Below are 14,205 nucleotides of genomic sequence, written 5' to 3' on the forward strand. Positions count from 1 at the left end.
GCCTAACTGGCTTTCTTGGTTTCACTGAATATGGCTGGTAATTGTAGGTCTGCTTTTGTTATGTAGCTGTATTCCTATTATGTTAATGTGTGTATGCAACTTAATTAGTCGTTTGTTAAAACCTATACATGCTTATGTTACTCTACAAGAACTTATGTGAAAGAAATAATCTTCCCATGTTTTCTTCTGTCTGCTTTTCTTCTTCCTTCCTAATTACAACCCTTTAGTAGAATTGGTGCCTCATATCGAAAATTACCGAGTATCATAATTCTTCCAAGTGGTAAAGATACCTCAAGACAAATGCTGGGCATAGAAGCCACAGGGCATAAATCTGCAAAGAAGTAAAAAGCTAACCTTTTCAAAGAATATTGCTTCTCTCTCACTTACCAACTTTACATTTCCCTGTATGGCCCTGGAAGATGAATGGTTAGCCAGAGACGGGTAAGATTCCTCAAGGGAGGAACAACCTAAGACAGGCACAGTTGCAGGGGGGCCATCAGGTGAGAAATTGGGGAGCAACAGAGGTGAGGCTTAGAACCCCACTCCCCCTGTTTTGAGAGAAATCTTCTGCATCCGTGGATGTTTTGTTGCCCTTGTCTAGCTTGGATTAATACTTAGTCTATAGGCACACACCTGATCATCTACATTTGCCCTCTTACAGCACTAAACTATGTTTTCTACCTTTATCTTGCATCTACCTACCACTTCAGCATTTTATTAAAAAAACAAATAATAATAGTAAGGGAGAAATGTGGAATTCACATATAAATCATGTATAAAAATCAAAGGAATAATCATATCTGACTTGATTGTTTATAGTTCATGATGCGTGATCAAAACGGAAAGTTTCTGTGATATGACTGCCCTTGCACTGTTTACCATGTAAGAACTTGTTCACCATGTAAGAACTTGTTTGTTGTGCTTCAGAAGATTGGAGACTGTTGAGAATTAGGCTTGGGGTCGATTAATGATTGTGCATTGAGTCCCCTATACAGAATTTTATTGTTGTTAACAACCATTTGATCAATTAATATGAGAGATGCCCTCTCAAAAAAACAAACTAACAAACAAAGAAACAAATAAATAAATAAGATTTTTGCCTATGTTTTTTCCTAAGAGTTTTATGGTTTCATGACTTACATTCAAGTCTTTGATCCATTTCGAATTTACTTTTGTGTATGGGGTTAGACAGTGATCCTGTTTCATTCTCTTACATGCAGCTGTCCAGTTTTGCCAACACCAGTTGTTGAAGAAGCTGTCATTTCCCCATTGTATGTCCATGGCTCCTTTATCGTATATTAATTGACCATATATGTTTGGGTTAATGTCTGGAGTCTCTATTCTGTTCCACTGGTCTGTGGCTCTGTTCTTGTGCCAGTACCAAATTGTCTTGATTACTGTGGCTTTGTAGTAGAGCTTGAAGTTGGGGAGCGAGATCCCTCCCACTTTATTCTTCCTTCTCAGGATTGCTTTGGCTATTCGGGGTCTTTGGTGTTTCCATATGAATTTTTGAACTATTTGTTCCAGTTCGTTGAAGAATGCTGTTGGTAATTTGATGGGGATTGCATTAAATCTGTAGATTGCTTTGGGCATGATGGCCACTTTGACATTACTTCTTAGAGGAAAAGCTTTCAGCTTCTCGCTGTTTAGTATGATGTTGGCTATGGGTTTTTCATATATGGCCTTTCTTATGTTGAGGTACTTGCCCTCTATACCCATTTTGTTGAGAGTTTTTATCATGAATGGATGTTGAATTTTGTCAAATGCTTTTTCAGCATCTATGGAGATGATCATGTGATTCTTGTCCTTCTTTTTGTTTATGTGGTGGATGATGTTGATGGATTTTCGAATGCTGTACCATCCTTGCATCCCTGGGATGAATCCCACTTGGTCATGGTGTATGATCCTTTTGATGTATTTTTTAATTCGGTTTGCTAATATTTTGTCGAGTATTTTTGCATCTACATTCATCAGGGATATTGGTCTGTAATTTTCTATTTTGGTGGGGTCTTTGCCTGGTTCTGGTATTAGGGTGATGCTGGCTTCATAGAATGAGTCTGGAAGTACTCCCTCTTCTTCTTTTTGGAAAACTTTAAGGAGACTGGGCATTATGTCTTCTCTGTATGTCTGATAAAACTCCATGGTAAATCCATCTGGCCCGGCATTTTACTCTTGGGTAGTTTTTTGATTACTGCTTCAATTTCTTTGCTGGTAATTGGTCTGTTTAGTTTTTGTGTTTCTTCCTTGGTCAGTCTTGGAAGGTTGTATTTTTCTAGGAAGTTGTCCATTTCTTCTAGATTTTCCAGTTTGTTAGCATATAGTTTTTTGTAATATTCTCTAATAATTTTTTGTATTTCTGTGGGGTCCATTGTGATTTTTCCTTTCTCATTTCTGATTCTGTTGATGTGTGTAGATTTTCTTTTTATAAGTCTGGCTAGGGGCTTATCTACTTTGTTTATTTTCTCAGAGAACCAGCTCTTGGTTTCATTGATTTTTTTCTATTGTTTTACTCTTTTCGATTTTATTTATTTCTTCTCTGATCTTTATTATGTCCCTTGTTCTGCTGACTTTAGGCCTCATTTGTTCTTCTTTTTCCAGTTTCGATAATTGTGATGTTAGACTATTCATTTGGGATTGTTGTTCCTTCTTCAAGTATGCCTGGATTGCTATATACTTTCCTCTTAAGACTGCTTTTGCTGCATCCCACAGAAGCTGGGGCTTAGTGTTTTTGTTGTCATTTGTTTCCATATATTGCTTGATCTCCATTTTGATTTGGTCTTTGATCCATTGATTATTTAGGAGCATGTTGTTAAGTCTCCATGTGTTTGTGAGCCTTTTTGCTTTCCTTGTACAATTTATTTCTAGTTTTATACCTTTGTGGTCTGAGAAGTTGGTTGGTAGAATTTCAATCTTTTGGAATTTACTGAGGCTCTTTTTGTGGCCTAGTATGTGGTCTATTCTGGAGAATGTTCCATGTGCACTTGAGAAGAATGTATATCCTGTTGCTTTTGGATGTAGAGTTGTATAGATGTCTATTAGGTCCATCTGTTCTAGTGTGTTGTTCAGTGCCTCTGTGTCCTTACTTATTTTCTGTCTGGTGGATCTGTCCTTTGGAGTGAGTGGTGTGTTGAAGTCTCCTAGAGTGAATGCATAGCATTCTACTTCCTCCTTTAATTCTGTGTTACCCCCATCTTTGTGCTTAAAGAGAGTACTGAGGCTAAGACAATGGAGGAGAAATCAAGAGCGGGATTGAGACCACAAAATGTGGTGCAGCTGCCTGCACCTGGAACAAAGGCAGACAACCAACCATTTGTTTTGAAGGGAGGGCTATAATCTGGGCCTGGCTTGCTGGCTCTGGTGCCCTTGGGAACAGGTGTACCAGGGAGCTGCATCACACAGGGTTAGGCAGCAAGCTTTAGGCAGCTGCATACTAAGGGGTCAACAATCTTGAGCTCCTACTTCTTTATTTATTTGTTCTCCTCATCCTAGGCCAGAGACCAACCATAGATTCACAAGATTGAACATTCCCACTATCCTCTCTCATTGCCCACTGCATGAATTACCTACTCACTTAAATGCTTCAACACGATCTATACCTGTAATCTTTACCTGAGATCTTCAGAATTAAAAAATTATATGTGTATTCTCGTGGTATATTTTTCTCTGGAAGAGAGTACATTGCCTTCATCAAAATTTTAAAGGGTTTTTTAATTGAAAAGAAAAGGTTAAGTAACAGCTGTAGGAAAGAGCTCTGGATTGGAAAGTTAGGAAGCCTAATTCTGTCACTGATCTGCTGGGAGGCTTGAGTGAGTTAACTTTCTTACCTGAATAATATTCATAGTTTTTCCTGCCTACAGCAAAAAAAACCAAAAAAACAAAAACATACAGATATGAAGGTAACTAAGAACAGGAGAAGCTCTATAAAAGCTAAGACAATGTCATGTCTGTCCTAATTTATATGGTTCTCTTAAATACCTGGCCCTATGGTTTGGAGCATTTGCCAACATGACCCAAGAAATCAGGGAAAAGAGCAAGACCAGAAAAGGCAGACTAAACCAGCTCCCTCTCAGTCCAACGCCACTTGGTCTGCGATGGGATACTGGCTGCTAGGGCCCTGTTGCTTGTGGAAGAGGCTTTAGTTTCTGGTAGGTAAGATAGTTCCCCCAGCAGTTCAAGATGGCTTCAGCCTGCTGAGCCTCTGGATGCTGAAGACAACATATGGGGAGAAAAGACAGACCAAAGCCAGCTTCATGTTTGGCTGAGGTATCTGTGACTCACATGAAGTACGAGTATGCTGGGGTTTCAGACATAAAAGGCTTTGTGGTGCCATGACAAATGGCAGGTAGAGATTTTACTTCTATAAGAGCAGGGGAGGGGGCTGGAAGTTTGGTTGGGACAAAGGTCACTGTCTGGAGCCACAGACAAGACAATAATGTTGAGAAAGGATGTGTCAGAGAAAGCAGGGAAAGAAAGACCTGCAACTAGTGTTGGTAGGGGTAATCTCATGGCCCAGAAGTCTCTGCCAGTTTTGGAGATGATGCCTACTATATGCCTCTTATGAATTCCTGATAAAAGAGGAAGAGATAAGATAATCAATCGCATGTGCTTTGGGGAAAAAGAAATATTTCAGGGATGACTGATCCTAGGGCTATGGACAGGCCAAGGGGAAGGGCAGGAATGGACACATCCAGTGCCTGTGCTAACGATGGTACCGTCTCACAAGAGGCAGGCTGTGTTCTGGAAAAGCACAAGGAACTAGTGAAAAGGGGCTCGCTGGACACAGAGCCAAGAGGAGAGTGTGGGCCAGCCAACCAAGCTGTCTCTCAGCTCTAAGAGCAGCCTGACTAGGTCAGGCTCAGACAACAGACTCTCTTTCAGAGGGGCTCCAAAACTCCAAGATGGGATGAAAGAGATGCCCTTACAACCAGGTTGTCTTTCTCCAGGGCGACAGACCCAGTCCAGTTGATAAGGGCTCAAGCACCAGTCACCTACCAAGCCACAAGAACTGACCCAAATACATACTGTAGGAAAAATCACCAAGGGCCCTACCAACAGGCAAAGTGGACACTCCCAAAAGCCTGAGACCCTACCAAGCCAGTCACACTGTGCTCTATGATCCTCAGAAAACCCTCAGAAAAGACACTGCAGCAAATGAAGGACAGCATTAGGATTGCCTAGAGGCAGAAGTGGCTGGAACCCTGCAGGGGCCCATGCAGCAATCAGCCTGATCTGCACTGAAGCACAGAGTTGCACACTCCCCACCTGGCAGTGTCTGGAAATTGATGACAGACCTGGCTGACTCCCAGAGTCTTTAGTGACGGATGCCTGAATAGATCTCTATCCTCCAAAGAGCCAGAAAAAGGGGAAAGAGTGTCATCAGGGCTGAAGACAGAAATGCTTTGGTTCCCCTCTACCCCTTACTTCAAACTGGATAAATCATTTTGATTTGAAGTTGAGCTTTTCAATCTACCTTCACTATTATGAGTAAGAGCCTCAAGCAGAAAGGAAAACTGGCAGGACACAGACAGAGCCAGGCTGTTAGAGATCAGTGGTTTGACAAATTAGGGCTTTAACAATATTCTCTTACCAATTTTATTTCTGAAGTTAATGTCTATGTCATTTGCCACAACCTAAGACTACTTGGTTGAATTTTTCTAGAAGGGTTTAGAAAAAAATCTTCGGTATCTATGCTTTTGCCTGTAGGAATACTTTATTATCACTAAGAAACGAGAGAACAAGGGAAAACAAAGGAAAAAAACGCTGCCTTGGATTTAAGGAGACATAATAACTAAACCAGATTTTTTATTTCCAGGATGAGGAGCTAATCCCACCATCCCCAAAGTGAAAAGCACCCTTTAAGGAGTGACACAGAGAATGAAGCAGGTTCTCAGAAGTCTTTTATTTCCCACCTAGAACACCCCACCTCACAGGCCAGATCCTAGGTGAATGCTATTTTCTCCAGTCCTTAACCCAGATGATCCCCTCCACACCCACCCCACTGCCCCCTTGAGCCACTCACTCTGGTCTGCAGATCACCAGGTCTCCTTTGTTGGTACCATAGGCCAGGCCAAGCCCTGGCTCAGGCAGCCAGCGGGCAGAGTTAATGCTGACATGTCTCCGCTGGTCAGCAGGCATGGGGTAAAGGACGTTGAAAACTCTCTGGGTAGGGGAAAAAGAGAAGGGAAAGAGAAATAATTTGTTACCAAGAATAACAAAATCCAGGGAGAAAATTCCTTTCTACTGCATGAAGCAAGTTAACCACAGAGAGGAAAGGAGACGGTTAGGCTGGGAATCAGATGACTCTGACATATATCTGAGAACTTGGCCTAGCAGAGTGAAGGCGGGACCCTCTTACTTCAGGGGAGGGCTGGGACTATATACTAGGGGCATCCTTGGGCTTTCCTGCATGAAGATTAATTGTGTCCTTATCACTTCTCTCTTTTTTCCTGATAAAAGAGCCTTTTATCATTTCTCTCTTCACTGTTTTTAAGATCACCTGCTTGGAAAGTCACATTCAGAGCTCATCTCACCCAGGACTGTCCCAAACTTTCCTCTGACTACACAAACCACTGAGAGACCAGCTCAACTGGGAGTCTTTTTACCATGGAAATTGCAGCGCTCTCACAGCAATGGGGAATTGAAGGTGACAGGGGGTGGGAGGGGGTGATAACACCAGAGAACATTCTTAATTTATCTAATTAAAAGCAATATTAAAACTCCTATTGTTGAGGAAACCAAAAGGTGCAATAAGATGTAGGAAGCAGGGCAGAGGGGAATCTTGGCCACACAGGTACATGATTTCTTTCTAGTTTATGCCCATCACCATTAAATAGATCATTTCCATTTCTCAAAGGAAAGAGCCTCCTTTCAACAGTCTACGTATTTCAAAGCTGCTATTTCTTCAGGAGGCAGCTTACCTATGTCTAGGGTTTGGGCTGAAAGTGAGAGACAACCTCATCTTTTGTTTTTATTATTAAGGTATCATTGATATACACTCTTATGAAGGTTTCACATGAAAAACGATGTGGTTATTACATTCACCCTTATTATCGAGTCCCCCCCATACTCCATTTCAGTCATTGTCCATCAGTGTAGGAAGATGCCACAGAGTCCTTATTTGTCTTCTCTGAGCTACACTGTCTTCCCTGTGACTCCACACACACCACCTCATATATCTTTTGCATGATATTCCGCAAGTAACCTTAGTCAAGAGACAGGGACAGGCAGTGGAAGAATGAAGAATGTGGACTTCAAAGGTAGAGAGACCTGGCACCAGTCCTGATGCCACTGCGTAACAGCTACTCTAGATCTCAGTTTAAAAAGACAGTACCAACATTCAAATAATTGGGGAGATTAAAAGAAATGATGCCTGGCACAGCGCAAGCTCATAAATGGTAACTATCGTTACTACCAGGAACCTGCATCTGGGCTTTCAAAAAAGGGTCTAAGAGAAGGACATGAAGCTGAGAATGTATAAACTGGAAATTTACTCAATATGTTTTCCCTTTCATCCTCCTCAGGTTTTAATTTATAAAACAGGGATGAACTTCATCTGCCTTTACCTGTCCCTATGGGTTGATGGGGGGAAAAAAACACCAAATGGGAGTGTGATTTAGAAAGTTATATTAAAAAATGAATTCAGGGTGGTCAATAATACTTATTTTACTGATTACCCTGATAGAAGATTTAAAATTTAAAAAACTGCACAAAACAAAAAGAAGTAAAAATTGAGCTAAGAGTCCACTGTATTTACACAAATCAAGTGATGAGAAGCCCTTGAATCACTATGTTGTATAATTGAAACCCATATAATACTGTGTATCAACTAAACCTCAATAAGAGAGGGAGAGAAGCCCTGGAACCTGAGGACACTTGTTTATGTGCCTCGGGTGTTTATTTGAGAGGCCTCTGGCAGCACATTCTCTAAACCATGAAGACAGCAGCGTGTGCTCTCAGTGTGCTGACACACACACAGAGAATCCCATTAGGAGCACCTTTCTAGGTTTTGGTGTAGTAAGAAATGTGCCTGGGCAGCTAATGGCACACAGCCAGAATGGCCTTGTTCCAGACCTATGGTTGAATGGGTCTTTTATAGATAGAATTGGCTGTTTTGAGACCTAAGACTGACTGCCCCACGGCTGCTGCATGAAAAACCTCCTATGCCCTCCCTGTCTGACTCAACTACTAATGGAAGAATTTGCCAGGGCTCCTTAAATCTTATGGTCTAACCAAGGAGACTACTAAAAGAGAACTCAATGGAGTTTATGAATTTCTAAACTTGGCATGCCAAATATGGGTGCTAGAACTTTGGATAATCTCTTCCTTGCATAGATATATTTGCAGGAGCTTTAAATACATGTGGCTACTACTCTCCCATCAGCCACACTGGCTGACTCTTCATGGAGATGGTAATACCAGTCTTTTCCCTCTGCACCTCAATCAACACTTTTCCTTCAAATCAGGGGATGGGGTGTGGCACCTTCATCCCTTCTCACAGAGGCTTCCCAGAAGATAAGTCAATGATTTCTGTCCAACATGGCTAAATATGACTTATTAGCCACACTGAAAGGATAAAGTGGTTGTGATCAGACAACCATGGCTGGGATCACTTAATCTGTCTGATTGTCCTTCTCCCCAAGGTTAGATGGTTTGAGTGGGGGCACACCCAGATAGAGGGAGGGACCCATTTTAGTTTCAGTGGGTTGGATGAGGGGAGCTTTGGTTCTGGCCTGTAGCAGCCCTACATGTGCCTCACAAAAGCCTCCCCTAAAATCACGATGATTCATAATTGCAGAGAATGAGGCAGAGAAAATGGCCTTGCAAGAAAGAGGATAATAAGGTTAGTAAATCAGATGATATAAGATTGTGCTGAGTTTTTTGACAGAGGTCTCAAAGAATGAGAGAACTCTTGTAAAAACATTCCAGGCTAGGAAAGAAGCAAACCTCTCACATGTCACAGATTTACCTTTTATAGTCTGTTACTCCTGATGGATTAATAAACAAACACTAAAAATTTGCTTCTAAGTACAAAAACTTGCTTTGGAGACAAAACCTCAAGAGGCCAGTATGCCAGATAGCTAGGCTTAGGTGAGACAAGGTCAGAGGGATTGGAGAGAGGTGATCAAGGTGATTTTGCTGCGCAGATACTCACATCCTCCCTAACTAGGAATCACAGGGCATCAATTTGTCCCCTGCTATGTTATCCCCCCAACCTCTGCCATGTCCTTAAACAATGTTCAAAGAGTAGCTCCCAAGTGCCCATCTCCTCCAAAGTTTGGTTACTAGGCTAAATCCTGCTTTGTGGCAGGATGCCAGAAAATGCTATGTGATCAGCAGCTTCCAGGATTCCTGATAAGCACTTGCTTGCTTATCACACTAATGTCGGGGTGGGAAGGAAGGAGATGAGGGCAAAAAGTAAGGGGAGGGGGAAAGACAATAGAGAGGGGGCAGGATTGGTAGGAATCATGGATTTATAGGTCCTGAGAGGTCATTTGGTCCATTATTAAGTCCTTATTTCACACATGCCTGAAACTAAAAGATTACTGAGGATTGAGAATATGGCCTATTTCTCAAACCACCCAGATGTGGTCTCCACTCCTTTCTCTGGCCAAAACTCTCAAAGGACCTCATGGAGGGGAAATATTCCTCACAATTAGCCCTAGCAACAAAAGAATATCTGAACAACAAGTTCCCCAATGCTGACAGATGATTAAGTAGCTCTGGATACTGCCAAACCATTTATGATTTCAGCCACCAGTCTTTCCAACCCAGTGACTAGGTGATCTGTCTCCTATAAGATTTCAATGGGGATTGTCTCTGGCTCTATAAATTCAAAGTTCATCAGCACTGACAAGAAAGTTCTGTGTGTGAAGGACAGCTCTGGCCATCACTCAAAGGCACCCCAAATATATCTCAAGTAAAGGTTTTCTTAACACTAGTCAGGTGTCCTGAAGCTCCCTATGGAAAGCTAAGGACAATGTTGGGGGACCCGCCAAACCCCACCACCTGCTTGACAAAACTGACACTCCATGAAGCTACAACACCAAATTCCATTACACTGGAGGAGGGCTATCAGGACCTGGCATCCCTCCATGGGCTGGACACAAAGCCCAGCTGCTGATTCATGTCTGTAGTCCTGGTTTCACCTGTCTTGGAAGCATCTGCTCCCTGGTATGTGACAAATGCTGACAGCAATCCCCTTTTCCAAGCACACTATTCTCATTTCTGTCTAACATCTATGAAGGGAACTGTAATCACTACAGAAGCAACAATTTTTTTAGACTCAGTGCAGTCTCTGCATGTCAAGACGGAATGAATCAGGTCACCAAGATCTTTATGGTTCTAAAGAGAGTGGGAGAAGATAACAATTACTCTACCTCGAGGGTCCAAGATGATCTCTTGTTCTGTTTGCCTTTCCATCTCTCAAACTCAGAACTAACAGGAAGTAGGAGCAAAAGAAACAGTTCCTAGATCAAAACTAAAGGGGTCTTCTTCCTAGTTCAAAGACAGATAGGAAAAGAATGAGAGGCAGCCAGAGGAGCTCAGTGGGAAACCTTCCTCTCCATCCTTTTAAGATTTGGAGGAAAAATGTATTGCTGCCCTCAACAAGATGCTTTCTCTCTACTGCATGTCAATAAAGCTCAGACTATTAGTCCACGCAGCATACTGCACTGCTCAGATCAGCCCAGATAAGAAACTAAAAGAGAAACTTTGTGGTTATCTTGTTTACATTTGGAGATTTCATCATCTCTTGTCATGGTGGCAAGAGGTTGAGTGCAGTTAGCAGATCTCCTTTGTTTTAGCTAATACAATGGAAGCTGGTTGGAGGAAGAGGTAAACTGGAAACTGAGGCTGGACAAGTCACAGGAGAAGGTGCAAACTAGGGGGCTTTGAGGAAGAAAGGAACTACTGTGAGGAGGAGAAATGCCTTCTGGGTAATGATGGGAATCAAGGGAGGCTTTCAGCGTTTAGAGATGGTTACTCAAGAACCAACTCTCTGAGAAGAGAGAAAAAAATCAAAGGAAAGCAGAGGCAAAGAGACAGCTGACCTTTCCTTTGGAAATGGATGGCTAGGTATCTTGTTACTGGCTGAGAAAGGCACACATCCCAGAGCAGGCAGGACAGGGATATTATGGCCATCTTTTGTTCCTTTTGAGCTGTTGATTTGCTTAAATTCATTAATTAGTAGTTTCTCCATTCCTAGGAAAATCTGACTGCTTCTCAGGAATTCTGTTTTCATTTACTATTTCCAAGCCTTTTTTATGTTTTACTTTGAGAGTTTAGAACTCGAGGAATGTTGATTTTGAAGGGGTTATTTTAAAACAAGAATCAGATTACCAGGTCACCTAACTCTCCCCTTCATTCAGTTGAAGGAAACAAATCTGCCTAGATCACCCTTATCCAAACCAAAGATCTTCCAAAGGAAAAGAAGAGCAAACAGCTCCTTTTCTTAACTCTGGAATTTGTTGCCTTCTGCTGCTACTAATAATCTGCTGCCTTGAAGTAATTTCCAGCCAACTTCCTGTGATTTGTTGAGTCTCATGAACTCTGTCTTGCTCATCTCAAAGAAATCCCAAAGATAGTCAGAGGACAAGAATTTTGTTTTCCAATTGGCCTGATACTTTCCAGAGGTTGTCTCTGACAGAGCACAGAAATTACTTCAGCTGAGGATCTACTTGTGCTAAATGAAATATCAAGTCACTCAATGCTCCAGGAACCTCCAGAAATTAAAATAATTACTTCTCCTGTTCCCACATTTCTGTTAACAGCACAAGTCCTTGAACTTCCTTGACTTTCTAAATCTCTAAGGAAACAGCCAAATGAGAATTGTTTAAGATTTTCACCTGGGATAACAGTGTCTTATAATATATTTCAGTATGTTCAATATATATTTTAGTTGATTCATATTTTTTTGAAGAACATTAAGGATGGGGGTTACATTAAAATACTTTTTAGCTTCTACAAATGTAAGAATTGGTACCAATTCTTGAAAAAACAAAATGTTTTGCCTTTCACCTTTAAACAACTGGGAATCTCTTATCATGCCTCAGTGCTGGGATTAGAACCCTGAGAAACTCACTGACACTGGGCAGAATTGTGAAAGTGAGTAAGATACTCCCTATTTTCATTAATACTTTCATTTAATTACCATTTACTGAGTCTTGTGCTAGGCACCCTGATGGTGGTGGTGAGTAGGGGTATATGTTTGTGTATGTGTAGGAAACACACAGCACAAAAGATTTCAAAGAGATAACCTTCCCATAACAAATACTGAGTGCCTCCTGTGTGTCAAGCACAGTGAAGGCTGGGAACACAGCCATGAAGAGACTGACTTCAAGAAACCAGTCATGTAGCATGTAATAGCCACCAGGGGAGCAGGATTCAGGTCCATTTATACACTGTATTCCCATATCTGACAAAGTGCCTGGCCCATGGTAGGGCTCAGTAAAATTTTGTTGGGTGAAAAGAAAAGCAGCCACGAAGATAGGGGAGACCTGATATAGGGGAGAGCATAGTAAACATAGTATTCTTCATGTAAGTGTAGATTAAAGATTAAAAAAAAAGAAAGAAAGAAAGAAAGAAAAGGGGAATTACTCCTTGATAGGATAAAACTATTGGTAAATCAAAGATTAACATATGTTTTAAATATCCTTAATGTTGATCACTTAAAGGGTGTCAGATATCAGCTATGGAGGTACTCTTTTCTGATAATATGCCTTTCTCTTAAAAAAAAAAAAAAAAAGCAGCTCCTGTGTGCTGACCTCCAATGAGTTCTACACAGTGGTATAGAGGGCATGTCAAAGTGTGGGCAAAGGGTCTGTTTGTTTCTATGCAGAAGATCAAGGCCTAGCTTGGCTACCCAGAAAATGAACTAAGATACGATATGAGGAGGAGCTTCCGGCATCAGCACTCTCTGGAGGACTCGTGCCGGGGGATGATCATCAAAAAGCCTCCACAGGGATCCGGGCGATGCTGTGGTTGTGGCTGTGTCCACCCCACCGTTTCCTGGACTTGCCATAGGAATGAGGAGGGAGATGTCTAGGCTGGCATGTGCATACAGGGAGACAACGAATTTGACCGGATCTGTACTGTTGGAACTCAACCAGGAGTTGGGAGGGGTGCAAGTTGTAGCACTCCAAAATCTTACGACTATAGACTATCTACGGTTAAAATAACATATGGGATGTGAACAGATCCCAGAAAATGGGTTGCTTTAATTTGTCTGATTTCTCTCAGACTGTTCAAGTACAGTTGGACAATATCCATCATATCATAGACAAATTTTCACAAATGCCTAGGGTGCCTAAATGGTTTTCTTGGCTTCACTGAAGATGGATGGTAATTATAGATTTGCTTTGTTTATGTCACCGTATTCCTATTATGTTAATATGTGTGCGCAAGTTAGTTAGTAGTTTAAAACCTATACATGCTTAAGGTTCTCTACAAGAAGATATGTCAAAGAAATAATCAATCCTCCCATGTTTTCTTCCATATGCTACCTCTATAGCTTTTCTTCTTCCTTCCTAATTACAACCCTTAAATAGAATACGTGCCTCATATCGAATTTACCAAGTATCATAATTCCTCCAGGTGGTAAAGATACCTCGAGACAAGTGCTGGGCATAGAAGCCACAGGGCATAAATCTGCAAAGAAGTAAAAAGCTAACCTTTTCAAACAATATGGCTTCTCTCTCACTTACCAACTTTACATTTCCCTGTATGGCCCCGGAAGATGACTGGTTAGCCAGAGACGGGTAAGATTCCTCAAGGGAGGAACAACCTAAGACAGGCACAGTTGCAGGGGGGCCATCAGGTGAGAAATCGGGTAACAACAGTGGTGAAGCTTAGAACCTCACCCCCCCCTGTTTTGAGAGAAAGCTTCTGCATCCGTGGATGTTTTATTGCCCTTGTCTAGCTCGGATTAGCACATAGTCTACAGGCACATACCTGATCATCTACAATTGCTCTTTTACAACACTAAACTATGTTTTCTACCTTTATCTTGCATCTACCTACCACTTCAGCATTTTATTAAAAATAAAAATAATAATAATAATAAAGGGAGAAATGTGGGATCCACATATAAATCAAGTATAAAAATCAAATGAATATTCATATTTGACCTGATCGTTTATAGTTCATAATGCGTGATCAAAACCGAAAGTTTCTGTGATGAATGCCCTTGTACTGTTCACCATGTAAGAA

At 41.4% G+C, this 14,205-nt stretch overlaps 1 protein-coding gene across 11 annotated transcripts in view; it reads right to left on the reverse strand.

Annotated features, from left to right (window-relative positions):
* Positions 1-14,205, reverse strand: part of AMBRA1 (autophagy and beclin 1 regulator 1) — a 238,059-nt gene that overhangs the window by 20,785 nt on the left and 203,069 nt on the right. For all 11 annotated transcript variants that reach the window (XM_036994095.2, XM_073216497.1, XM_073216498.1 and 8 more), the window contains one exon: positions 6,020-6,159. In XM_036994095.2, the coding sequence (XP_036849990.1) occupies positions 6,020-6,159 (140 nt within the window). The remainder of the gene's footprint in view (positions 1-6,019; positions 6,160-14,205) is intronic.

Source organism: Manis javanica, chromosome 11 (genome assembly GCF_040802235.1).
Source record: "Manis javanica isolate MJ-LG chromosome 11, MJ_LKY, whole genome shotgun sequence".
In the NCBI taxonomy this organism is placed as follows: Eukaryota; Metazoa; Chordata; class Mammalia; order Pholidota; family Manidae; genus Manis; species Manis javanica.